General features: G+C 45.7%; 2 protein-coding genes across 4 annotated transcripts in view; one reads left to right on the top strand and one right to left on the bottom strand.

Annotated features, from left to right (window-relative positions):
• The window catches only part of KAT6A (lysine acetyltransferase 6A), a 51,007-nt gene extending 49,090 nt beyond the window's left edge, over nucleotides 1-1,917 (bottom strand). Inside the window, exon 1 of the mRNA XM_055696323.1 lies at nucleotides 1,805-1,917. The gene's annotated coding sequence lies outside the window, so the exon portion shown is untranslated. The remainder of the gene's footprint in view (nucleotides 1-1,804) is intronic.
• Nucleotides 1,918-2,065: 148 nt separating this feature from the next.
• Nucleotides 2,066-16,268, top strand: AP3M2 (adaptor related protein complex 3 subunit mu 2). 3 transcript variants are annotated; one of them, XM_055696325.1, is made up of 9 exons: nucleotides 2,066-2,303; nucleotides 5,360-6,331; nucleotides 8,473-8,644; nucleotides 9,177-9,314; nucleotides 9,853-9,938; nucleotides 10,464-10,597; nucleotides 11,470-11,677; nucleotides 12,506-12,650; nucleotides 13,082-14,779. In XM_055696325.1, the coding sequence occupies exons 2-9, from the start codon at nucleotides 6,059-6,061 to the stop codon at nucleotides 13,180-13,182; spliced, it is 1,257 nt and encodes a 418-aa protein (XP_055552300.1). In that variant the 5' UTR covers nucleotides 2,066-2,303; nucleotides 5,360-6,058; the 3' UTR covers nucleotides 13,183-14,779. The 3 variants fall into 3 exon arrangements, with proteins under 3 accessions (XP_055552300.1, XP_055552302.1, XP_055552301.1); XM_055696327.1 differs by lacking the exon at nucleotides 5,360-6,331; XM_055696326.1 differs by lacking the exons at nucleotides 2,066-2,303; nucleotides 13,082-14,779 and adding an exon at nucleotides 15,895-16,268 and having other exon boundaries at nucleotides 4,310-6,331.
• Nucleotides 16,269-16,274: the final 6 nt, after the last annotated feature.

Below are 16,274 nucleotides of genomic sequence, written 5' to 3'. Positions count from 1 at the left end.
CCCCACAAAACAACAGTCAACACTAATGCATTAAACACATAGGAAAGTTTTAATCCACTACTACAGTTCTGAAACACTGAAGTAATACTTAAGGTTTTATCTTCACTACTAATACAAGCATGCTTTAACACTGAAATAACTCCATATAGCCTAGAGAAAAAGTGTGCCCTTTTTATTTCAATCTGTAAGTCACTATAAATTCCATACCAACTTTTAGATCTTTGCTGAGCACAACCTAAACTAGTATTTGGGGGTGGGGGGGTGGGGGGGTGATGGACCCATAATGAAGACAGCTGCTGCTTTTTTAAGATCTTTATTTTTGCACATGAAAGCCCTGCCTGAAACTTCAACAGAAAGCAGTAGGAATAGCCAAGAGTCTTGAGCAAACAGCAACAAACTTTCAGAGCTCTTCCAGAAGTGTAATCATAGGTCTGATTCCCTCCTGCTAAGAAAAGCTATGACAGTTGTCCCATCAAGAAAAAAAGTGAAGAAACGCAGCTGGAGATTGTAATTAAATGTTCCACTTTCAGAGACCACAGAAAAGAAGAATACAATGTTATAATCTTCAGTGTAGTTGAGGCACACTGAAAACACTTGAGGACAAAGTAACAGGTGACCATACACAATGAAGAAATGCTTATGAAACTGCTAATTAAAGATGCAGATGGAAGAATACAAAGCTCTACTTCACAGCCCTTAGTTGTCTTTAACAAAGACTTCTACGTTGATGACAGTACGTTGTGCTTAAGTTCTACTGCAAAAATACCCTAACCGAGAAGGACTTATGAACTGTTTATCACAAGGAATAACGATTTTCTGCAAGGAAAGTTTTAGTCACGAGTTAGTCATCAACACAGCTCTCCCATTCTGCTTTCTAGTAAGTACTGAAGAATTTATCAACACACGGAACAGATTTGCATACAGACATCAGACTCCACTGCACAGCTCCATACAGCCAGTACTGGAAAGATTCAGAACTACTGTTCAGACCAGAAAGGATGCAGCGCTCGCCTGGAGTTTTTACCCCGCGAACAACCGATGGAAAGGGAAAGCGGGCCCCTGAGACCCGCCCGTCAGCCAAGCGAGGCTGCGCTGCCGGGGCGCCCCGGCACGGCGGGATCGCGGGGCCAAGGCGGACGCGGCGCGCTGACCCCAGCGGAGCTCCGTGCGCAGGACGTTACGTAACCGCCCGGCCAAGCTGGGGCGACACCGGAACGGTCCCGGCGCCGGGTCGGTTGCTCGCTCTCTGCGTGACAAGCGGTGCCTGCACCTGCTACCGCTCGTCCCCATCCCTGTCCCGGACAGGCCCCGCACCCGGCGCCCCGAGGGACGCGTTGCCTCGGTCGAGGGGCTCGCACTAGCAGAATCGGGAAAAGCAGGGCGCAGGCCGCAGCCCCGACGACCAGCCCGGCCCCACACCATTCTCCATCCCCACGGAGGCGGCCGGTGCAGCCTGGCTCTCGCACCGGTTCGGCCGGGCCCGCGCCCGCCTCAGCCGCGCTCTCCCGCGCCCGAGAGACGGAGAGGAGCGCAGCCGGCGGCCCCCCCCCGCCTGAACCGCCCACTTCATCCGCGCCGTGCCGCGGCCGCCTCCTCCCCGGGGTGTAGGCCCGGCGGGCCCCAACGGAGCGGGCGGCTGGGTCCGGGCCTGGCGCAGAGCGGCGGCGGGGCCGGAACAGGCCGCGAGCCTGAAGCGCCCAGCGGGCCTTCCCCTTCCCCAGGCCGTGGGGCTTGCCAGCCGCCTGTCTCCGGGTTCCCCGGCATCAGGCACCCAAGCTGGGGCGGTCCCGCCGGCGCTACTCACCGAGGCCCGCGAGAGACGGGAACCGAGAAGCAAAGGCCGGACGGCGGCGAAGCCCGAAACTGACACGGCGGCCATCTTGGGTCCGGAGCTCTGCGGCGGGGGGAGGGGGCGTGGGAGGGGAAGAGCCCGCGGCGGGCGGGGGCGCGCGCGGGGAATGGCGCGGCGGGGCGGGAGCGGCCGCCGCCGGGAAGAGCCGCGGAGACGGGGTCTGCGGCAGCCCCGGCCGCCGGCGGGAGCGCGCGGCGCGGGGAGGCGGGGTGGCTCCTCGGGCAGCCGGAGCGGCCGGGCCGCCGCCCCGGGGCCCGCTGCTGGGGGCGGCCTGCGGCGCCATGCGGGCAGAGTGTGAGGGGCCGGGCCGGGGCGGGTGGCGGCAGCGTTCGGTGAAGGCTGGCTGGACACGGCGCTTGGGCGGGAGCCGCGGAGCGGGTGCTGTCGGCGACGTCTCGCTATGGCTGTGGGAAGCCCCCCGCGCTCCGAACGCGAGGGGCTGCGGCCGAGGGTATGGCTACCGGCTGCTCCGGCCGCTGGGATGCGGGCGGGAACGGCTGGGCGGCGGGAGGACTCGTGTTAATGGTCGTACGCTGGTAGGCGGGTGGTTGTAACCTGTAAGGTAGGAGATCTGTCTCTTAGGCTTAATTAAGCTTGCGCTTGTAACAGTGACTGGGGCTTTGTGACTCAAAGGTACCGAAGTTACGTGGAATTTTGAAATAACGATACCTTTTAGCCTGGAGGGCGGGCGCGCCGTGGCTGTGCCTCGGCGGCGCGCGCTGAGAGACGGGTCGGTCCTTGGGCGTCTTTGTGAGGTAGTTCGTGGAATTTCCCGACATCTTTGATACGTTTTAGTTGTTAGAGTAAAAACATGCTGCTCAAAGTCGCCGTTCTGCACGGAGGTAACTTGGGAGCTGTCCCGGTACATTGGTGTTGGCTCTGCTGTCGCTGAGGTGAAGAGCGGCTGGTGCCTGGCGGGGGGCGCGGGAGGCTCCTCTGGCGCTGTGCGGGGGGGTCGTGTCGGACTGGCGCGTGCTGAAAGTTGGCAGGAACGAGCAAAGTGCAAGTTCTCACTTCACACAAGTCTGTCCCAGGTTATATTTGGTTTCTGTCTCAGGTTATATTTGGCTGAAAGTATCTCGTTTTGCTACCCATCCTCAACGACTACATGCTGCCTGCAATTCCCTATCCTATTCTAACCTCTGGCTCAGTTTACCAGTTGTGCACACACGTTATAAACTAGGCATTTTTTGCAACTTCCTTGAAGGGACAACTATTGTGTAAAGTTTCGTGTGAGCTTCCCTTTCAAGAAAAGAAAAAATAAAATCTTAAAAAACATTGTGGAGACAGTTGATAAAGCAAACATGATGTTTTCTGAATGGTTTTGTTTAGTGTCTTGAGGTGAGAAATCTCTCTGTTGAGTAAGACAAACTCTTTTGACATTTTAACAGAATAGGTTTTCTAGTGCAAAAGTTAGATGTTTTCAGTGAGTTGCTTATTACTTGAAGCCAATGGAGTTTGACATGCTACTGTACAACATACTGTACAAATGGTTCTGTTTCTGCCATGTAAGACTATAGAGGTCTGGCCTTGTCAGAGTTGGATTATCCCTACAAATTAATCTCTTCTCCCACCTCTTCCTGAGTCTTCAAAATTCAGGTGGTTCTATGCTGCATGGCTTCCAGTGCCTTAAATTACAAACCTGTGTTGCTATGTCGAGAGAAACTAACAGAGAGAGAAATGTAATTTTCCGATGTGAAAGTAAAGCAAGACTAAGAGGATTCAGTATTTAACAGCAAAACCCAGTTGTGTTCCTACAAGAGTATCACTCTGTAGACTGTTCTGTTTCAAAATTTGCAGTAGGTTATTATTAGCACCCTTGCAAAATTAATTGGTTTTGTTGACTAATACAAATTAAAAAATGGCCTGTTTTCTTCTACTCTCTTATTTGCACAGTACATGCTAACAGTTAAATCATCAGAATTGCTGCATATGGCAAAGTACAGATGGTAAGGAGTTGTTTTATTGTAAAAACAGTGCATGGTTTGGCAACATCATTTTGTAGCACTGCCCTTTGACTGTGCTTAGGTTTCTCTGGGGGTTCATATACTGTGACTGAAGTATAGTACTCTTCAGTGAGCAGTTTTTAGGCAGTCACTAAATTAACCAGCAAAGTGATATTCTGTTCTGGCAGCATCTTCTGCTATGTTCTCCTTTTAGGTTCCAAGTTTAGATAACTTCCCGAGCCACTGTGGAGACTGACTTGCAGAACTAAACGTAATCTTTGCGCTAACAGTTTGGAAGCAGTCAGGCAGCATTTCTGCAGCAGGAAATGGTGGTGTAACTGCAAATTGTTCTCTGCACATGTCAGCAAGATATTTTAATAAACTTGTCTGATTTTAAAGCAGAAACATATTTCCCCTTTTCCCTCAACAACCCTTTCCTTTGGTGTGCAGAAATAATTAACTGCCCTATAGTTGCTTTAGTATTGGCACCAACGTTCTTGATGGCTAAAGAAACTGAAGTAACTGAGGAAAAATACAGAAGTAACATCATCATGAACTGGGTAAAATACTAACAATTTTAATAATGGGTGCAAGCAGTTAGAGGGAAATGGCAGTTTTTAAACGTGTAATACAGTCAAAACTGAATTGCTTTTTGTGAGACAGAAAACAAATGGCTATACTGAAAAGATGTATCCCATGAATGTTGATTTGGTGGTCCAGGGTAAAACCAGAAGGGTTTCCTCAGAGAACCAGACATATAAAGGCTTTATGTTGTTGGTCAATGTAATGATGTGCTGCTGCTTTCTGCCTGTGATACCTACAAGATTCCCATTAATACAGTCCCCAAGAGCCTCATAAGCTGATACAATAATCTTTACAATATCTGCGTGTTAAAAGTAAAGCGATTATATTAAAATAATAAATAACCTTTTTGAATTTAGAAGTGCTGTGATTAAATGACAAATTATTACCCCTTTGCGCTCACAAATATGTAATTCATTACAGTAATTTGAATTAGGCATTTAAAAAACATTATTTGATGATGTTTAAAAAATGCATTTGATACAAATTATGACCATGAAAGAAATTCATCTGTAGTTAATTTTTCCTTCATTATGTTCTGCTATACTAAAAAGCTCATCTAGCATGCGTTGAATTATCTAATACTTTAAGTAAGGATGTATGCCTACAGGAGTATTAAAAGGTAATGTCAGAGTAAATAAACTGACTTCTGCCCCATTTTAGGGGGAAAATAGCTACAAAGTATCAATAGAGAATAAGATCTAATATAAACTCTGAACTGTGCAGATTTTTTTGCATTCTGACATAAATCAGTCCGTTCAGCTTACTCCAGGCTTCGTACCACTGCTTAAAAGATTTGCCCACAACCGTGAGGCATCGTCAGGTGCAAAGACTCAGGCCAGAGTCTTGCGGTGCTCGTGCAGCAGTCCTAACCGGTAGGCAGTCACCACGTAATAAGGGTTGTATACTTAGACAGTTTGTTTGATGGGATAGAAAGGATGTCTTTTTTTTTGTTCTTGTATTTGTTTGTTCCCAGCAGAGCAGCAGGATTGGAAAATTACTTGTAATGGCATCTGCCTGATTCAGAAGTCCAGAGATTTGCTATGCGAATGTGAGACACCTCTTCTAATTCTGCAAAGGAATCACTTGGCGTAGAGTTCAGCTGCATTTTGCGTGGTAGTTGCCATTTCCCATGCCAGCCAGACTGTGTGGTGCTCTGTGGTGAACAAACCAGCAAAACAACACAGTGCAACACGTTCAGCTAGCAGCACTGCACTGTAGAAACTGGGTTCCTTAACACATTTTATATACTATACTAAGACGTCAACCCGAAAAAGAGGGTACCCTTAGAAAAACCAGTCCGTGGGGATTCTGAGCGCCCCACCGGAAAACCTGGGCGGGCGCGCCACGCCGGGGACGCAGCAGCCCGCGTACGAGGAGCCCGGCCCGCCGGCTCTCCCGAGCAGTCAGAAGCTGAGGGGCACGAGGGGCGGCGACCGGCCGCTGCGGCCTCGGCTCGGGGGGCGTTGCCCGGTCGCAGCGTGCCGCTCGCGGCGTCATCATCCGCCCGCCTCCCTTCGGCCTATCGGGCGTGGGTGTTGGCGGGTCACCCAATCAGCGTGCTTGCTGCCGAGCCCCGCCCATTGAGGTCAGGGGGCAGCTTCGGGCGCTGCCAGTCCTCGCGGCGGGGCGCAGGGCAGGCCCGGCGCCGGCTCCGGCTCCCGCTCCCGCCGCAGCCATGATCCACAGCCTGTTCCTGATCAACGCCTCGGGGGATATCTTCCTAGAGAAGCACTGGAAGAGCGTCGTCAGCCGCTCCGTCTGCGACTACTTCTTCGAGGCGCAGGAGAGGGCCTCGGAGGCGGAGAACGTGCCGCCGGTGATCCCCACGCCGCACCACTACCTCCTCAGCGTCTACCGCCACAAGATCTTTTTCGTGGCCGTCATCCAGAGCGAGGTGCCGCCTCTCTTCGTCATCGAGTTCCTGCACCGCGTCGTCGATACGTTCCAGGTGCGGGGCGGGGGCGGCCTGCGGCGCCGGCTGCAGCCAAGGGGTCGGTTGGCTGGTGCGTGCGAGGTTAGGAGAGGAGCCCCGGCTTCACTGCCGTGTTGTGAAGGAGGACGGGGCGGCGGGGAAAAGGGAGCCCTTCAAGTTAGCAGCAGTTCATTTTCTTTTTCCTATCTCGTAATTCTCATCCCGCACCTGCGAGGACCTACAGTGGGTCTCGACGGCTTGCGGTGGTTGGGAGTATACAGCTCCGGATGACGATGGATTCCAGATCAGCCCATGCTTGCAGGAAGGACCCCTCAGCAATCAAGATTTATGTTTCTGTTCTGCAGCCTCGTGTCTTCTAGGGGCTGTGAACTAAGACCGAGCTGGCCTTGTTCGCACGAGGAGTTTTTGCGACTCATAGCCACGTGCTTTAGTGAATTAGTGACAACCATCCTATGTGCTTGTATCTCTAGGTGTTTCTTAAAAGTGTACTGGCTTGCTAAAGAAGTGAGTCACAGGAGTTGCTGCGGAGCAGCCATGTTCCCTCGGTGCTGTGGCTGATGTGACTGTTGGTCAGTTTAGGGAAACACTGAAATGTCTTGTCTTCTGTCTGTCAACAACATGATTGTGTAGTCTGGATTTGAAATGTCTTGTGACCAGCATCCTACAGGAAATGTGGGTGCCTGGTCAAACAAGTATCATGTGAGCTTTTTCTTCCAGGTGCCAATGAGAATGAGAGTGCAGGCTGTGGATTGGCTGTTCAGGCCAAAAATGTACCATGTCAGTTGCATAGGTCTTGTTTTTTGTGAGGGGACGAGGTGTGAGCATTTCTTCACTGGCCTGGCCATATGTTAAGATCTGGTATGTCTGAAAAAGAAATAGTATTTTTAGTGCAGGCCTAGGAATTCTCTAGCATCACGATTTATGTATGCTCATGCTTTGTGCAGAATCCCTGAGCTCTTTAATTGCTGTAAGTAACTAGAAGCTCAGGTTTGTCTTTGTGTGCGTGTGCTTGCTCGCTCACTCTCCGGAATGATGGTTGAAGACCCCATAGAATAGAAATGTGAGTAAATTAAATGTTCAATCTTAAAAATGGCTTCCTGTAACATATACTGAGTCCTGAAAGATCTCCACTGAGGTTTTCCGTACTTATATTGTGTTACAGATTTACAGTTTGACTTGGTTTATTTTTACTACAAACTTCAATATTTCTAATTATTAGTAGGAGCTGAAGAAACAGTAGAGGAATCAAGCTGGGGAACAAACATGTCTGTGGATCTTCTGTTATTCATGTTCCGAGGTTCTGCTTTATACACCTCTTAAATTACGAGGAAGGAGGGTTTTGTTATGTGGATAGAATTATTTTTCAGACTTTTCAGAATAGTGGACTTTGGTATTACTCTAATATATCTTAGGATGTGTAAGCAGTCTGTGCACCCCAAGCAGTATCAGAATGAAAAAACACAGGTAGTGTGTTAGATGGACTTCAGAAGTCTTCTCCTATAAAACAGACATGGACTTAGGCAGAATATGCAGAGTCTGAAGTTGTGCTTCCCCTGTATTCCGCGTTAGTTTTTGAAAAATATTTACAGAATTGAAGTTAATAATTGTATTATTGCCTATATGTACGCAAGCATTATAACAAAAGTAAACAAGAAGCTTTGATTTGATGAGGAGAGGCTGAATTCCTCAAACAGCAGTGCTGCACCATTGAAAGTGTTGAGAGTACTGTAGGTAAAGACTAGGGTAGCCGAGGAATGTGATACTGGAGTCTAGTGAAAAGCATCACTGCACACAAGTCGGTAGTGTGACCGCACAAAGTAAGTTCTTATTAATACTGCTGCTTAATTGGTTGCAATTGAGACAGTTTCAAGTGCTAATTAAAAAAAAAAATCTTTTCGCTATCAAAGGGAATCTTGTTATACTGAAAGGAAATAAGAACATATGATGATGCAGTGATTTGCAAGCTCGCTGGGGCAGTGGCAGAGGTATGCTCAGAGTTGTGCACTTCTGTTGGAGTGGTCAGCCTATCTGATGTGCTTGCACTAGTACATGGAGGTTCAGTGTTGTTTTATCTCCTCCAGATGCGGGGGGACACTGAACTGAATGATCACTAAAACTCTTTCAGAGATTGTTGAGTAATTATTTTTTTTGCACAGGATTATTTTGGTGTCTGTTCAGAGGTGATGATCAAGGACAATGTTGTGGTGGTTTATGAGGTGCTGGAGGAGATGCTGGACAATGGCTTTCCATTGGCAACAGAATCTAATATTCTTAAGGAACTGATAAAACCTCCCACTATCCTGCGAACAGTTGTCAACACCATCACAGGTACAAGGAGACAAAAAGTAGATAAACTGGGGTGGCCGTGTGACAGTATTCTTGTATAAGTAAATAAGACATGGGTGAAGAAAATTTATGTGGTCCCATGCCATTCTAAACCCCAACATGGGTGTATTTAGGGAGTCCAGTGTTAGTATTTGTTTTGAGGTTCCTTCCAGTTCCAGCACTAGTGGCACTTTTTGTTTGTTTTTTTTTTAACTGAAACAGACATATTACATTTCCAATTACAGCCATGACATGACTTCCTGGATGAGTTAGTTTAGGATGTGGGTTTTCTTGGGGTGGCTTTTGGTTTTGTTTTTTCAGTTGCACTTCCCCATGCCTTATTGTGGTATGTTTTAGAGTTGGATGTAAGAGAGATGTAAAATGTAGTATACAAATGGTGAGTCTGGAAGTGTAATTGCTCTCCTACAAAGAGAGAGAGGTTCTCAGGGATTAATTGCAATTATGTAAGGCCAAGGACTTGTTCTGGAGCATTGGCTAACTTTTGTGGTGGTTGTGATTGCCCTTGTTTTTCCAGGAAGCACTAATGTGGGTGATCAACTTCCTACTGGACAGCTATCAGTGGTGCCTTGGAGACGTACTGGTGTAAAATATACCAACAATGAGGCATATTTTGATGTGATTGAGGAGATAGATGCAATCATTGATAAATCAGGTATGGAAGCTGCTTCTGGCTAAGGCGAGGGTGACTTGTCCAGATAGTGCCTGAAGAGAGATTTAGGTTTTCAAAGAGAAGCTCCCCTGTCTAAGTGTGGGAAGCTCTATTCCTGTTCTTACTCTGGAATGTTGCCAAGTTGTAGGTGCTATTCAGTCAAAAATTCTAGAGCGGTACCAAGGTTTTAACATGTTTTTGTTCCTGAGGTCTTGTAAACAGTTCTGTATCTATTGGGAAAATAGAAGGTGAGTGAACATTGTGTGTAGCACTGTCTCCTTAGTTTTTGTGCATCTTAGTCTTGTTAAGAATTGGGAGCTGCTGACACTGGCCATTCAAATGGATATGGCTGTTGTCGCTGGTTCTTTCTTGTATGCATCTAGAAGTTGTTGGGAATGAGAGAAATCTTGAGCAGCAACATAATGAGCTATGACATTTCATAAAGATGATAGATTTCTTTCCTCCCCACTGATAAGTTTTTCCACATTGGGATTTTTTTCGTCAGGTTCACATAACCTCCGTGTTTACTTTATTGTTGCAGGTTCCACGATTACTGCTGAAATCCAAGGAGTGATTGATGCTTGTGTGAAGCTGACTGGGATGCCAGACCTTACCCTCTCCTTCATGGTAAAGCTCAAGGATGTACCTTTCCTTAAGTGTTTTGAAAAGGGTTTCCTACCCCTGCTACTAAGATCTCAGTCTCATGCTGATGGATTCCAATACATAAGAATGTGGGTATGCCAAATAGAAAGAACTGACAATGGAAACTCACAGTGAACTTCAGCAACTTTGAGCCTAAAGGTGGTTTTTTTTCAGATTCTTTTTTAAAAGTACTGTTAGTGTGTGCTGTGACTAAGTTTCTGAGATACAGTGGTGCTTTAGGCAGATACCCTAAAGGGCCATCTTTTTTATGAGTATGTATCAATGTAATTATTTGACATGACTAAATTTTCTAAAACAGGGTGGAGGTTACTGAGTACTGCTATTGCACAGATGTAACAGCATCAAATAGCTTAACATGTCTGAATGTAGTTACCTTCAAGTGGGCAGAATGCATCAAATGGTAGGTCCTTCATGGATAGAAGACTGAGAAGAAGAGGTTATTTTAAGTAGTACTGCCTTGACAAACTTTGTGGTGTTCTTTTATTTCAGAACCCTCGGTTGTTGGATGATGTCAGCTTTCATCCATGTGTGCGTTTTAAGCGGTGGGAATCGGAGAGAATACTCTCCTTCATTCCACCTGATGGAAATTTTCGCTTGCTCTCCTACCATGTCAGTGCTCAGAAGTAAGTGACAAATGTAGTGCTGTGAATTATGAAATTTGGATCTTCCTGGCTGGGGGGTGGGGAGGAATTGCTTTTAAAAATCAGGTGGCATGTTGTGCCATATGAAGTAGAGGTGCATAGCAACTTGAACTTTTCCTTTTTTAAAACATATTTTCTCCTTGTTTGAAGCATTGATTCTATCATTTCTTTTTGGTCAGCCAGCATTTTTTTCAAAGACTAGGAGCAGATGAACAAACTAGAGAGGGAAAGAATTAGGCAGTATGGAGTAATCAAGCTGTTGCTTTCCTATATTTATAAAATACTTACAGAGTAAAACAAGATAGTTTGGTAATCTTTTGGGGGTTTATAACATTTCTCTTAATAGAACCACAAGTTCTTGTCAGCTGCACTCTTTTCTAGAAGCAGCTTACTAAGTACTAATCGGGGTTACAGATGCTAAAACATTTTGTTAGACTTTGTCAAGCTTATCTCAAATAGGTGAAAAGGAGTGGGAAATCCAGCCAAAAGCACAAACATGAAGTTCAAGTGCTGCTGCACTGCCTGGAACTACTTGCCAGCCTGGTTGAGACATGGAAAAACATTCCTCATCTTATGTTCAAGTCTCCTGTTACTTATTGGATGTAGCTACCTGTCCTGTAGAGAGATAGAAAACTTAAGATATGGCAAACTTGATTGAAAACACTGGAAACCAATCTCCTTAAAAGAGAAGAAAATCCTACACTGATTTGTTTGATCTCTAACAGCAAAGTCAGAATCCTGTTCTCAAGTCATAATTACACTTTTTTTAATGTAGAGAGCAAGGACTGCATTGGGAAAACCAAAGATGAAGACAAAAGATTGACAAGGACTTTCTCTTCATGTCTTTATTCTAGTCTTGTGGCAATTCCTGTCTACATTAAACACAATATCAGTTTCCGTGATGGCAGCTCACTGGGACGTTTTGAGATCACAGTGGGGCCGAAGCAGACTATGGGGAAGACTGTGGAAGGAGTGATGGTCTCTAGCCAGATGCCAAAGGGTGTCTTAAATATGACCCTCACACCCTCTCAAGGAACACATGTCTTCGATCCAGTTACAAAGGTGAGAGGAAAGAAATTATATGTATTTTTTAATCTTTCTTACCTTTCAGCAAATTAAGTTGAGCTGCTCATGCTTACATGAACATTTCCTTGAACATCAGTTGTCTGAAGGCAGTATCTTTTCTTGGGGTGAGAGCTTTTTCTGGACAATTGCATAGTAGAAGTTGTCTTAATCCCCACAACAAACTGTTCAGTGTCTGAGTGGACTGTAGTTCTGGTTGCTTAGTGTGTGCAGAAAATCCTGCTGGTATTGTATGATGATGCATCAGTCTGGTGCTTTACAAACTTCTGCGTATCTAGTCATGCCCAGTACTGCACATTATACTTGGTCCTTTGCAAACGCTGAGGATTTGTATTGGTTGGTGGGTTTTGATGCGGTTTGGTGTGTTCTGGTTTTGTTGTTTAATGTCTGCTGCCTCCCCTCCACCCCAAGTTCACTTTTTTTTTTTTCTTCTTATTGCAAACACAAGTTTGATGGTTTACGCACAGTGGAGCCTCAAGCAACACTGCTGCAGCTACTCAGAGAGGAGGCAATTCTGCATTATTTTGGTCACTGTTACACATAGGAAATGGGGGCTGTAGCATAAGCAGTGGAAATACCATTCATGGTAGATTTCTGGAGAACCTTATGGAAAGAGGGAGGGAGAACAAAGGTCTGAGGCAGCTACTCCTTAAGCCTGTACTGTGTCTGCCCAATATGAAAGGCAAGATACCTGAGACAAAGACTTTTTCCATAAAGAAACATTAAAAGATGTTTTTAGAGGGGGACTCTTCTTCAGAGGGTATTACCGTATTTCTGTTTCACTGCTGCATTTTCTGTTCCTTGAAGTTGCTGTCATGGGATGTGGGGAAAATAAACCCCCAGAAGCTGCCAAGTCTGAAGGGGAGCGTGAGCCTGCAAGCTGGGACGTCAAAACCAGATGAAAACCCCACCATTAATCTGCAGTTTAAAATTCAGCAGCTGGCTATATCTGGTAAGTGACTGTCAGGTAAAGAGGCTGAGATTGTCTGCTTTGTCAGTGCTCACTCTGCACATAGCTGCAGTAGCTCTGCAGGCCTTCTGAAGTACACTTTATCTGAAACCTGTTCTTCAAGTAAAAAAAATAATGTGCTTTGACTATGGATGCATGGATTTGTTCTCTCATGCACTGTGAAACAGCCTATCTATGCTTCCTTGCATTTTGTGCTTATAGGCCTGTAGAGAATTTTAGAGTATGGATGTGTTTGTAAAGAGTCATTCTGACAATCAGCAGTTGTCAGCTTTTCTCAGTTTTGTTTACTGCTTACTAAAACTTTCCCTATGCTTTCTGCACCTCTAGTGTGATCTTCTGTTCCTTTATCCTGAACACCTGTCTGCTTTGTTTGTGGCAGCAGTCAGTCTTATGCTATGGTTTTTTGCCTTTAGGACTGAAGGTGAATCGCTTGGACATGTATGGGGAGAAGTACAAGCCCTTCAAGGGGATAAAATACATGACTAAGGCTGGCAAGTTCCAAGTCCGAACCTAGAGGATCCTGATAATGAGGAAGAGCACTTTTCTGTTTCTCCTGTCCCTGGCTGTTGGATGCAGCCTCTTACTCCATCCATCTGTTTAGGGTTGCTCCCTTGCCTGTAGTAGCATGAGCAGGATAGCCAGTCCTTAAGGTGCTGGGGAGCACGGAAAAGTAAGGTTGACCTGAAACCATCTCATCCCTAGCTGAGTCTGAAGTATTAAGAACAGTGGCAGATGGGAGAGGTGTTCAGGTCCCTTGGGATTAGTGAGTCAGCTGTGCAAGCTTGTATCACCTTCGTGTTGCTGTGTTAAAGGAAATCCTAGGCATTTGCTGCCTTTTGTAACTTCCCTCCCTTATATTTTGGTTGGCTTTCATCCTTTTGTGGAAATTCAACTTTGCATCATCTACAAACTTCAACTCCAGTGTGATGGTCTGGCACCTGCCCTTCTCCATCACTGGGCATTAGGGTGGAGAGCTGTATACTTCTTGTCAGCAGAGGGGTCATCTAGCTGTTCTGTCCGCCTCAAAGGGACTGGAAGTGGAAAGTTAGATTGTTCCACCCAGGATGGGAAGTTAAGAAGCCTGAGATTGGGGATGGTGCCACAGGGGAGGAAGGGAAGCAGTGGATGATATTTCTAGATTTTTCTTGAGCTTGGTCATTAAGTATCCTGGATCTTTGGAGATAGACGGGAAACCCATCCAAATCTTAGTAGAGTATCCTATGAAGGGCTGACTGTAGCGCATGCGATCTTGTGCACATGTGATCTTGCAATTGGTGGTGGCGACACCTGAATGTAATTCTGCTTTGCTTCTTATTTCGTCAGTATTTGGAGGTAGGGATTCTTCTAGCTTCTTTGAGGAGTCAGGGAAGAGACAGAGAGGCAGGAGAATTTTTGTGGAAACATAGCACTTTGGAAACTGAAGCTGTGACTAGATGAAGGCCATCACTACCATAGTAACTTGTTGGAACCTCTTTTTGTCTCTGCCTGCATATTACAAATGAAGGTGATAATGCTGTTCTCCAGCTCACTGATGTCTTTCTTTGAGATAATTGTGTCCTGGTACCTTTGTAGTGTTTCTGGCTGCCCTACCTCATTCCAGTTCCTGTACCAATCAGCTGCTGTGCAGGTGGATTCACACCTACGCTGGATTTTTCACTGGGACTCCTCTGTTCTGCAGGAGCTGTTGCTGCATCTGCCCATTCCAGTCTGCGCTGCATCTCTCTGTACAGCATAAATATGAAATGAGAGGCAACTGCTCCGTATTGTCTGTAATGTGCTCTTTGGCCACTAGATGCCAATGTGTTTTCTCTGTGGTAGCAGAACTTGTCCCTAGGCTGCTGTACATACGGCTATGGCATCTATCAGGTAGCCGTGGAGTCCAGCATGTATAGTTTGTGCTTGTGAACAGAACAAGGTGACCCTAAATGAAGGATAACACATATTCTGGTTTGCATGTGATGGATTTGCAGTGGATGATGGCATCTTGCTTGTGGAATTGCAAGTTCCAGTGCAACTGATAAATGCTATAGCAGGTGGCCTTACTGCTGAGCATGTTCAGTGCAAATATAACCTTCAGCAAGGACATCAATAAAATTCAGTTTTACATGTCATCTGTGTCATTTCAGAGTGTTTTCTGGGGGCTTTACGAGAAAGATAGTTGGTATTTGAGGAGGAAGGTAAATCATGCCAGTTGGACTGTGGATACTGGGTGCCATAGGGAGATAAATGTCTTTATGCAATTGGGATTGTAAGCTCAGGACTAAGCCACTGCCTGAAAAGCTAAAATTAATAACTTTCTTGGTAATTTTTCTTAGTGTTTCCCGAAAGGAGTGCTGAGCTTTTCCTAGAACCTCAGCGAAACTGTTGTTAGGAATGCAGCCGAACCATTTCTGTTTAGTAGGTGGGGTTTGGGGTAGCTGGTTAAGGGCTGTGCTTTTAATTATGAAGACCAATACCTCTACACCTTCCTGCTCTTCAAGTGCTTAATATTGTCCTTTGGGTTTGCAGCTTTGTTTTTTGAAGTATCTTTTCTTTTCTGCTGAAGTGATTCATGTCAGTCAAGATCTTGAAAGGGTTCTTATATGCATAAGCGTGTCTGGCTCTTATGACAAGCTTTCTGTATCAGTCTGAGATGGCTGCAAGTTCCTACAGAGTGAAAGATGAAGCAGGGCAGAAGAGGAAAGCAGGGAGCAACATCAGTGAGATAACTTAGTAGATGATAGAAATTTGGGGGGAAATGTGAGGTATACCTGTGTTCTTCAGTTACAATAAATGCTGATGTCGACTTAGGTTCTGGAAGAACTTGAGTATGACAGTATCATCTGCAAAGCAAGAAGAAGGATGATGCCAGCAGATGGCAGTCATTATTGTCTTAGGCCTTGCCTCAGGATGGTGCTACTGTGTGCTGGATGGAAGAAGACAAGAAGGGGGGAAAAAAATAAGAAGAAAAGCTGATGCCATAGCGATGGAGACTTATCATGGGGATTTTTATCAGGGAGGGTTGTAATGGGTAAACAAGCCAGAGAAATGCAGTTAAAGACACTGAGGTAGGTGGCAGCAGCTTCTGGGAAATGAAACACAAGAAGTTAAAAGTAAAGCTGGAGAACAAAAGTTCTAGTTATTGGACTGGGATTTGGTTAATATCCCAGATTAATGATCTACTACAAAATGAGTGATAAAGAAGAATTTGAAAAAAACCAGAGTTGATTCTGGGCCCTTCTTTAAGCTAGCCACAGAGAAGACATCACAGAAGATAGACCATGATGGAAGGAAGCAGCCAGTGCAGGGATGGCAACTAAAGCTTGTATAGCTCTCTTGTCACCTTGGATATTTCATGTAAGTGTGTTTTCAAGGAGCTGGTAATGACTGTTATGTAAAACTGTTCCTCTGCTACTTATATTTCTGTAGGATGTATTTTTTCCTAAAATACATGAGTGTCAAGTGTGGTTCAGTTACACTTGGTGGCTGTTATATCACATCAAGCCTAAATAATGTATTTCATAGACTCTTTGAATTGTGGAACAAAAGTTGCATTCCTGAGGAAATTTACCTGTGTTACTCATTGGAATGGTTTTGGTGTTCTACAGGCAGTAGTGAGTATTTGGC

This window comes from Falco cherrug, chromosome 18 (genome assembly GCF_023634085.1).
Source record: "Falco cherrug isolate bFalChe1 chromosome 18, bFalChe1.pri, whole genome shotgun sequence".
NCBI classification, from domain to species: Eukaryota; Metazoa; Chordata; class Aves; order Falconiformes; family Falconidae; genus Falco; species Falco cherrug.
Note: the sequence above shows the minus strand (reverse complement) of the source record. Positions and strands in the feature narration are given on the sequence as shown.

Coding starts and splice junctions, on each gene's coding strand:
- AP3M2 (XM_055696325.1), top strand. CDS start 6,059: ATGATCCACAGCCTGTTCCTGATCAACGCCTCGGGGGATATCTTCCTA. Junction 10,598..11,469: donor TACCATGTCAGTGCTCAGAA/GTAAGTGACAAA, acceptor TCTTTATTCTAG/TCTTGTGGCAATTCCTGTCT. Junction 12,651..13,081: donor TCAGCAGCTGGCTATATCTG/GTAAGTGACTGT, acceptor TTTTGCCTTTAG/GACTGAAGGTGAATCGCTTG.